At 34.0% G+C, this 10,875-nt stretch overlaps 1 protein-coding gene across 1 annotated transcript; it reads right to left on the bottom strand.

Moving 5' to 3' along the window:
- Positions 1 to 6,500: 6,500 nt before the first annotated feature.
- Positions 6,501 to 10,392, bottom strand: LOC136808910 (dual adapter for phosphotyrosine and 3-phosphotyrosine and 3-phosphoinositide-like). Its single transcript, XM_067065473.1, has 3 exons — positions 10,138 to 10,392; positions 8,777 to 9,059; positions 6,501 to 6,668 (listed from the first exon to the last, which is right to left on the bottom strand). The coding sequence occupies exons 1-3, from the start codon at positions 10,208 to 10,210 to the stop codon at positions 6,524 to 6,526; spliced, it is 501 nt and encodes a 166-aa protein (XP_066921574.1). The 5' UTR covers positions 10,211 to 10,392; the 3' UTR covers positions 6,501 to 6,523.
- Positions 10,393 to 10,875: the final 483 nt, after the last annotated feature.

A 10,875-nucleotide genomic window follows, 5' to 3' on the forward strand; every position in this document is an offset into this window, starting at 1 on the left:
ATAATACTAAATAGTAAAATATTTCGTTGAATACAAAAATTTGGTTGAACCATAATATTTTCGTTGGCACTAAATAGTAAAATATTTCGTTGAATACAAAAATTTGGTTGAACCATAATATTTTCGTTGGCACTAAATAGTAAAATATTTCGTTGAATACAAAAATTTGGTTGAATCATAATATTTTCGTTGGCACTAAATAGTAAAATATTTCGTTGAATACAAAAATTTCATTGAACCATAATATTTTCGTTGGCACTAAATAGTGAAATATTTCGTTGAATAGTAAAATTTTGGTTGAATAGTAAAATCGTAATTTTGCTACAAATAAACAACCATATCCACCCAGTTTGAAAAAATTGTAAACAAACTATGTAACTGAGCTACCATCTTGCGTGTATTTACCTAAGTTCAACCGCCCTCGATACTTAGAGTTTATGGCGGCCATTTTTTGGAACATTTTGATTGCGTGCAGTTCGCGCGGCAATGGAATATTCTTACAGGCAAGCTCAAATAAAAAAGAATAACAAAACTCAAAACTCTCTCAACAAAAATATTCTTACAAAGGAAAAGTGTATTATGTTCCCGAGCATATTACACATTGGATTCTCAAAAAAAGGTTTTTGCTCTCTCTCTTCAATGTTTACTTTAAACATCATGAATAATTTAGTAGTACCTTCCATCATTCTAGAAAAGGCGCGGGAAATTTTCATTCTATTTTTTCTGTCTGTTTTTCTCTGTCTTTTATTAGAACTTTTTGATTGAGTTATTCTTTTTTTTTTACTATCTCGTATTTTCGGGAGAAGACAAACCGTGGACCCCTGATATGGACCACCAATATGGACCCCCTTTAAATGGCGAGAAAAGCATTGTGGGTATTTCCCAACATTGAATAGGTAGTTATTTGTGCTATATTAGTCGTCCTATATAATATAAACATATTACAACAGTTATAGAGATAGATACATGATACATTCTGTTATTTAGACATAAATTCAGTTCGTTCAGCGTGATTTGTTCTATTGTTGAAATGTTGACACAAAGACAAAAACATTCAAAATATTTATTATACCGAAAGTGATGTAGATAGTGTGAATGGATATAAAAAGACACCAATCAGAAGCTTGTGACTTCTGTTTTAGATTGATGGCACATGAGGCCCGAGTTACATTGAAGAGTTACATTTAGGAGTGTTCGAGTTGCTAGTATAACTTCCTCTAGAAAATAAAAGTTTATTATCATTGGAGGGACTTTTTATGTAGGCATCGGATCACCCACGAAATCTTTCTCAGAGGCAAACGATATGCGTAATATTATGAAAGTTCGAGTTACTTGAGTTGTAACTCGGCTCTTCATGTCTCAATATCAATCTATGGTTTGTTAAGCCAAAAAACATCGTTCTTGAGTATATCCATATTTATTTGGGCAGAGCAGCTCAAGTAAAAAATCAAACTCAGCAGAATGTTAAGTTCGAATAACTCGGAATAACTCGGAATAAATCTTAAAAAGACTTACCGTCCTCAATGTGATATTAGAAGTGCAAATAGACATAAATTATTTCAAACTAGAGTTGCTCAGAGCTGTTTTTGGTATTTCTTGCCGTTTTTGAGGGTGTCCGTTAGGGGTCCATATTGGTGGTCCATATTGGGGTTCCATATCGGGGGTCCCATATTGGTGGTCCATATCGGGGGTCCACGGTTTTTCTTCTCCCCGTATTTTCTTATAATAAAACATTAGTAACTTCAGATGGTTAAAAGCGATGCCGGCGGTTGTTTCAGTGTGATTTCCACACTGTGACCTAGTATATATACCTTAAGGGAACATCAAAGAAAACATACGCCGAAATTACTAAGAAGCACAAAGAAGACTTAAGATCTGCCGAACAACAAAAACGGAAGGAAGAAAGTGAAAAGAAAGACATAGACTCTAGAAAACTGAATATCATCATTCACGGGTTTCTCGAATATTCAGGCCCAGATAAGGAAAAAGAAGAAAATGGGGAAAAATATGACATATTTCGGTTCCGAGAACTCCTGGAGGACATCAATGTTCCAGAAATAAATGTTACTCACCACAGATTAGGAAACAGAAAAACAAAAAATGGCCGTCCTCTTAAAGTCACCCTACAAAGTCAGCATGACAAAGATCTTATCATGAAGAATTTACACATGCTGAAAGAAACTTGTTTCTTTCAGGTAAGTATCACGGAAGATTTCACAATCAACGAACGGAAAAAGATAAAGGAGATGCACGAACAAGCAAAGAAACTTAACAAAGACAATAAGAATAAAGACTTCAACTGGCGCGTTAGAGGGAGCCCAAGAACAAAACTACGAATCGTTAAAAAATTACAAAATCAAACAAATATATCTTCAAATTATAATGAACAAAAATACACTACAGAAGAAATCGTCAGCGATTGGGCATCAACAGATGATGTAGACTATTCGTCTACAGATGATGATGAATGAATCATTTTGTAAATAGGCAGTCGAACTCTATTAGCTTTAAAGCTAGTACATATTTGTACACTTTTTTCGACTTTAAAGAATATACACAGTAACATTAACATTAACACTTATTTCGGCGGGAACTAATTTGGGCGTTGCGGGAACTAATTTGAGCTAAAAACCTGCATATTATATACTAATTGATCAGAAACTTTCCCAAAATCAGGTCTCTAAAATCAGACCCTTACAGTGCAGGAAAAATTTGGCTGAAAATCGACACTAAAATTTTTCTAACTTTTTTGCCCTTTTCAGGGCAAATTTCTCAAATTTGGCCTGAAAATTTGGAATGTTTCCAAATTTTACAGCCGTACAGTGCATTTTTTACCACTTGCTCAAAAATCGACCCTTACAGTGCACTTTCCAAAGTCCAAAAAACCTACCCTTAACAAGAACTCGGAGAATAAAAGATATTAAATATTTCCCTACTATAGGGGAATATTTTTTAAAACGGCCTTTTTCCGTCTTTTCTTCCATTTTCGATGTTAATGTTTTCTTTATTCGTGCTGCACATTATGACTAGGCTCTTCAGTCACGTGACTAAAAATAGTCGCGAAGATTTAGCGGGGAAGAAAATAGTATCCTTCTATCAAAATATGGCAGGGGTTTTTACCAGCTTTTTGGGCTTTTCATAAAACAAATGATTGTGTGTAAAGCTCAGAGGACTGCCTGAGTTTCTCTCGTGTGTGCTGAATTTATTTTTCCCATAAGGAGAAGAAGAAGGGTGGAGAAAGAAGCTGAAACACATGGAAATCCAATCCATTCCTATCTTGACTTGAGAAGAAGGTGAGCATAAATTTCTTTCTGATTTCCATCATGTATATATTGTCCTAGATATTAATGGTCAAAACTTGGAAAAGCTTGCACTCTTCTCAGTGCCCCATTTTTAGCCTGATGCCAGATGCTAAAAAGAAAACTAGATCATCATAATAGATGCTTTTACTCCCTGTTTACCTTTTTGTATGCTCCCTCCCTTGTATCTTTTGTGTGCGCTCTCTGGGATCCTTGGTACGTTAGGACCCTGCCGACGCACCGTACTGACTGGTGTATTGTCCGGTGGCAAAAAGTATCCTTTCGCTACACCGGACAAAATAAGTCCGGTGTTCGTTAAGTCCGGTGCGTCGCATGGTCCTGGTACGTTTTGTGTGGTCCTTTTTGTACACTTCCATGGTCCTTTGAATGCTTTCAAGGTACCTTTGTACGCTCTCCGTTGTCCTTTTTGTGTGTTTCTGGGTACCTTATTGTGCCGTTCCCCGTATACATTATTGTACGTACCCCATGTACCTTATTGTACGTTCCCCAGTACCTTATTGTATGTTCCCTGGGTATATACCTTATTGTAGGTTCCCTGTAGGTTCCCTTGTACCTTATTGTACGTTCCCTGTGAACCTTATTGTATGTTCCCGTGAACCTTATTGTATGTTCCCGTGAACCTTATTGTATGTTCCCCGTGAACCTTATTGTATGTTCCCGTGAACCTTATTGTATGTTCCCCGTGAACCTTATTGTATGTTCCCAGTGTACCTTATTGTACGTACCCTGTGGTCCTTTTTGTACGTTCCCGTAAACTTCTTAATGGCTCAGTTTATATGCATGGCAAACATAGCTCAAAGTCAAACCATCAAGCAGAGTCCCACCCTTTTAAAGCCTTTTTTTTGGGAGATTTCAGCGAATGACCACACATTTGGCATTGATTACTGTAAAGAGATTATTTCCCATTATGAAATTTTGAATTTTCTTTCCTTTCACATTCAGGTGCCAGGATTACAAATTCAACAAAGTTTGACGACCTCTAAAGCTGACAATACAATGTAACTTGCTGGCAATGATGTAATGATAATGTTGCACACAATGAGAATATGAACAAAGATAAACATTCTTGCAATAATTAAACAAGGAACTCTATTGTTCCAAGATGTGATTTAATGGTCAATGATAAAATGTCATGGAGTTTAGTTTATCAAGACACAAATTTCACAAAAAAGTTTGCTGGAAAGTGTTGTAAATATCAGCAATACTGTAACTAAATGTGACAATTTCAAGGTTGACAATTTGGTATATTATCACATAAATACTAATGTAACAGATGTTATGCACTGGAAATCTAAAATCTGTAAAGAAGGAGACCATTTTTAAGTAACTTTTTACTTGTGGATGGTATAATATGGTGGTTTAAAATATTGATGACAAGGAAGTTTTTCATATGAAACTAATGTACAACATATTTCGATATCTCCCAAATTCATATTGCCATATTTCCATATTAGTCCCTTAGTAGACAGTCTCAAGATATTTTGGCACTTTCTTACTCAGATGAGTCTTAGAATAATATCAACTTGCAAAAGATTTTGTCTAAGATTTTATTTCCTTAATGAAGGTAAAAAACAATATTAGCTGAATAAAATACATTTTTCTTTGTGTCAAAATGGTTATCATTTGCCAACACATTATCACACATAATTCTAAAGAATACGTAGATGGTGTAAATGCATGCAATTTTTTAACAAGTTTTTAGACTTATATCATCTGTGAACATGTCTATGAAATAAAGACAATTTTTAGCAGGAATATGGTTAAATTTTGTTTTGCATCGGATATTGCTTAATATAAAGGCTTTAATAAATTTAAGTTACTAAGTTGGGGCTTTAGGATAATCTGTGGGGTTCGACTGCGACTACAATCTATGCTCTGAGCTATTGGAGGAAATATTTAACCACATCTTTGTGGCTCTTGTTGCTAGTTCAAGTGAAAACTCTTACTGTTCCTTAAGACTTGTTTTCTTATCCTCAGCCTGGGCAGTTCCTTAACAATTCCTTTTTTTTTGGACCATTTTCAGCCTCGAGTTCCTCATAAATGTGTTCCTTATATAAAAAAAACGTGTAATGTTTTAAATTCATTTTTGATGGATTATATCCCTAGCTATGATTTAAAACAATGTGACACTGCCAAGAATTCATTTGCTTGATACCCTGGTCAGTGCCCCCCCCCCGACCTAATAGTTAATACCCTGGGAAATGTTAACAGTTTCCATCAAAAATGTATATTTCTTCAAAAAATCAAAATCAACACGTTGTTTTATTCTCCCCCTTTGTGAGGTTTGGATGGTTTCATGTTTTTAAAGAAAAAGTGTGGACATTATTATTGTAGTTAGTAAGATGGATGCCTATTCATTCAAAAAGTCAATGAATTTTAAAAGAAATTGTGGGATCTTTTCTTCTTCTATCATAACTTTTTAGCTACACACTTTTTATACGCAACGCAGTGAAGGGCTCAGGCCTCAAAATGGCCAAGAAAGCAAGTTGGCTTAGGCCCTTGGGAACCCTAAACCTAAGGATGAAACATTTTTTAAATAAGGAAACCTATTTTGTTCTTTTTCCACTCTGAAAAGACTGAAATCTTGCTATATTACGACCAAAAACTGCTGTTTTACTTTCAACAATTTGAAATTTGAGGCCGTTTTTAGCCCATCTAGAGGGTCCTATTTTCAAAAATTTCTTACCGTCGGCGCCAACCATGGTGGCGCCTCCTCACACACTGATGTAGCCGTTACGTCATAATAGCAAAGATACACCACCCCTTGTTAAACATCCTAAATCTACCTCCTGAATCGAAGAAGGTGCTGGTGGAGATTTTAGGAGATTTTAGGCTATCGACTCTTAAATTTTTACACTAATAAGAAGAATGATGATAACGGTTATCAAAGGACTGTTAAAGTGCAATTTCCTGCTGAAAATAGAAAAAATCGCTTATAATTTGTATTCACCCCGGAGAAAAGTAAGTCAAAATTTTTGAACCCGGTGGATTTTTGCTCATGAAAAAAAAACCCGGTGAAAATTTATTTTTTTTGAAAGTCACCCGGGTGAACTTTCAGAGTCCACTGGGTCACTGAGACAGGGGTGTCTCTGTGTTCTCGAAAAACTTCTAATAGATTAAGTGCTGTATAAAGTACCGTAATACGTACCGGGGGGGTTAAAGGGTTTTTAAATTCTACGTACATGTAAAAAAAACTGTAAAAGCTAACCTGATTCACTGCCAAGCACTGGCATACATTTAAAATGTTCGGATAATTCATCGATTGAATCAAATTGTGCGATACCGAATGCGTACGTATGTTTAAAATGATTAATGTCTAATGCGTAATGTTTGATAGAATTCGAACACCTGTATGTAAAAAGGAGTAAGAAAAACGTTATAGTTTGTCTGTAAACGGAAATTTCAAAATCTATTGCTGTAGAGACAATCTCAGATTGCTCAGATAGGCTCTATGCTAAGTTATACTAGAATACGTTATAGTACGCCATTTTAAACTTTCAGTAGAAATACTGTGTTTCTGACTGAACCTCATATGAGAGAAAAATCTCTCTCCTTTTGATATACAAAGTGTCCCATAAACAGTTCCCATAATAGAATCTATTGTGGCGGAAGCAGAATTTTGTACGGGACCCTTTGTAATGGACTAAGAATCCAAAAAAGATCCCTTGAAAGTTTGCTAGAGAAAGTCCACGAATTTTTCGTAAAAATTCAGAGAGGTATCATTCATTTAGACTCAGACATTGACATCAAAATATACAAAAAACTTGAAAAAAATATTAGTACAGTAATTCATCAGAGACATCTGTGAAGTCTTCATCATCTTCTGTAATTGTATATTTTTCTTCGTTGATGCAATGCACTGAACAAATTTCCCATAATTCACTAACTATAGACCATGATGCATTTCAAATACATCTTTCGTTAAAGGTGTAAAACTATTTAACTTGAAATATTCCTGAAAATATATTTCTTGATTTTTCAAACTATCTAAAAAACAAGATCTCGCATAATTATTCTAAATCAAGATAGAAAACTTAAATGCCAAAGTAATGTTCAATGTTTTAACAATTTTCAGCCGCACTTAAACCAATTAAACCAATAAACCCTTGCACCATAGGAAACCCTGGGTACGAGTTAACCAGATTCGAATGACGTCAAATATCTTTATCTGTGACGCGCGCACGTGAATTGAGAAGCTTCGTCCGGGTATATATAAGGTCAGTGGTAGAGACCCAAGTAGACTCGTTAACCAAGCCTGTTTTACGTAGAGTCAATTTATGATATGCTCATTGCAATGTCTTCTGAAATACTCACAGACCCAACAGCTGATTGGTTGAAAGTAACGTAAAATCAATCAATACGTCACTTTCAACCAATCAGCTGTTGGCATCATAGTATATCCAGTGATAGCATTAATGGAAAAAGTCTCAGAACTTAATATTTTTTACTATAAAAAATGACCATATCGTCACAACTTTGCATAGTATACAGTTTTTTTCTCGGGCTTTCTTTATTTTTATAACTGAGATTCAAGTTTTCACGTTTGGATTTTGTTTGAAAATAAATCTTTTGACGAAGAAAAATACAAGTTTTGTTTTAAAAGCTTATCCATGGATTGACAACGTCTAAACAGTGATAGATAATCCCGATTTTAATCCCAGTTGAAATGAAACCGGAATTATCGGGATTAATAGAGAAAGAAAAGGGATTATTACGGTGAAAGAGCTGCGAACTAGGCTAGCTGAACGAACGAACGAACGAACGAATAATGAAAAGTCTAGTCTGATAAATGACTAGTATTTGAGTTGTAACAATACTTTCCATTTCTAGTTATAAAATTGGTGAGATACTATAATTATGGTAACCTATATAAATTGAGACACGAGTTTGTTATAAAGGTATATTAAAGGTTAAAACACCCCTCTGATACAGAACCGGTTGAACCCCCGCCTTACTAGAAAGTTTGGATAACATTTTGTCCCGGTGGGGAAAAGGAACTTTATACCTAGGGCGAGACCAATTTAATTTGCTGTTCTACGGGCGCTACCGACCCAGCATTTACTGCAAACGAAAAATTAATAATATTGAATTTCCTATGCCACAAATTTCTAATACTAGTCATTTAAAAATTTTACACTTAAAAAAGTTGAAAAGAATCTAAAATCATGAATTCTATGCACGAAAGATTTTATTACAAACTCCTTCAAAGATGAATGATGAATTTTCGACCAAGATTTTTTGAAAATATTAATTAAAGCCTAATTACTTTCCTTGATTAATCTTAGTTTTATTTTACCGACCAACCGACTCATATTTTGCTAACGATCTGCCCGTAGAACAACGAATTAAATTGGTTTCGCCAATTCTCGGAAAAGAATTTTTATCTCCATTGTAAAGAAGTTCCACCGGGGCTGTGAGACAGGGGTGTGTTAAATAAAAAAAGTTAAGAATTGTACCTTACTGAAACAGTAAATCGGTCCTTCTCATTGCCACTTGGTCGAACCAAATAACTTCCTTCAATCCCATTGGCTAATAACAACGCCTCACATGTGTTTCTCGTTACGCCAGGGTGGTAAAACGGTAAGTCTTCAATACGATTCAATTTTGATGATCTCGATTTCGAGCCGCTCTCTCTCGAGGGTGGTAATTCATCACCGCCATCGAAATAATCAAGCATGTTATAACTGGCAAGACTTGCTTCATCATTTTCAGAGTCGTCATCAGAATACTCGGCAATACCTTTTGGTAAAATAAGACAATGAATTTGAAGTCATAGGATATATCAAATCCCATTAGCAAAACTTGAAAAATTTCTTGGGCCAGATAAATTTAATGATGAAAAATAAAACCTACGATTACTTTTTAAGAATATCGAAAACTTTTGAGCAGGTGTTCTAATTTTAAGTTCAAAATTTTTTTTTTAATTAAGGTGTTCTTAATTTGACCATTTTGTGAGTATTTTTTTGTGCAATTTCTTAAAAAATTGGAGTCCATTGAGCCTTAAATTGTTCTAAATTGTTCTTAAAGTCTATTCACGATAAGTGTGTACTCTTTTTTCTTTTACTTATAACTTTTGAAGGAATTCTTCAATCTTTATAAATTTGGTATCATTGGAAAGATATTAATGAGTGGAACAATTTGAAATAAAAAAATCTTTAAAAAAATTCTAAAAATGAAGATGAAAATGAAAAAAAAAAAAATGAAGATCTTGTAGAAAAGTGCTATAACTTTCATTTTCACTAGAGAGATTCTTTGATCTTAGGAGATCATCACTGTGAAAAATTTCATTAAAATATTTATTCAATATAAAGTTATGATACAAAGTTAATAAGTGATTGACCCCAAAAACAGCAAAAAACTGCAGAAAACAGCGTTTTTAGACGTCAATCAGCTTATAACTTTGTTGATATCTTTTGACTGAATGATTATTTTTGAGAATTTTTTTGACGTTCGATGGTTAAGGATTCACTCCAATGAAAATGATAGTTATAGCACTTTTCTACAAGATCTTCATTTTTTTCTTCTTCATTTTCATCTTCATTTTTATAATCTTTTTTTAAAGTTTTTTTTATTTCAAATTGTTCCACTCACTAATATCTTTCCAATGATACCAAATTTATAAAGATTGAAGAATTCCTTCAAAAGTTATAGGTTAATGAAAAAAGAGTGCACACTTATAGACTTATAGACTTTAATTATTTTTCCATCGAAGAATTATGTTCTTACGTATGTAGTTTGTTCTTATAAAAAACGTGTACATACATAGAAAGTGTGCCACTGGAATTAAAATTCAGAATTCGAAATCCAATCTTCTTACCTTGATCATTGACTCTGAACGTCATTTTATTCAACGATATTTCATCCAGTAGTTGGTCTTTGTCTACCTCCATTATGAAAGAAATCTTCAATGAAGATAAAATCTAACCATCATATAATTTTAAGAAATGCCTCCCTTTTTTAGAGGCATGGAAGGATTTGTGATTTCTTTATAACTCTAAAACTATGTGTCAGTTTTTCCTTATCTTTATGTTCAAGCAAGAGTCATAATATTGCAAATTTTAGCTTATGATATCAAAACAAATGTCGAAATACGATCTCTTAAAAAGAAATTCATGTTATTACAGATGACACTATATGATTGTATCAAATAGCCTTGTTTACTTAGAGAATGTTTGTAAACGGGAAATATGCTAAAGAAATTCAGTCTACATAGTACACGTTTTTTTATATAAGGAACACGTTTATAAGGAACTTGAGGCTGAAAATGGTCCAAAAAATAAGGAATTGTTAAGGAACTGCTCAGGCTGAGAATAAGAAAACAAGTTTTAAGTAACAGTAAGAGATGGTTATCCAAACTTAGCAGCTATGCGTAAATAAGGAACTCGACAAGGAACTTTGAGGCTGAAATTCTCTGTAAAAATAAGGAACTCTAGGCTCAGAGCAAAGTTAAGGTTCCTTATAAAAAAAAACGTGTAATGAACAATTTAATGACAAATGACGAATTTTAGCGGAAAATTTGAGCATCGAATTGTCTACAGGTGGGAAAAAAATATGA

Source organism: Clytia hemisphaerica, unplaced genomic scaffold, assembly GCF_902728285.1.
Source record: "Clytia hemisphaerica strain Z4C2 unplaced genomic scaffold, Clytia hemisphaerica genome assembly, whole genome shotgun sequence".
NCBI lineage: Eukaryota > Metazoa > Cnidaria > Hydrozoa > Leptothecata > Clytiidae > Clytia > Clytia hemisphaerica.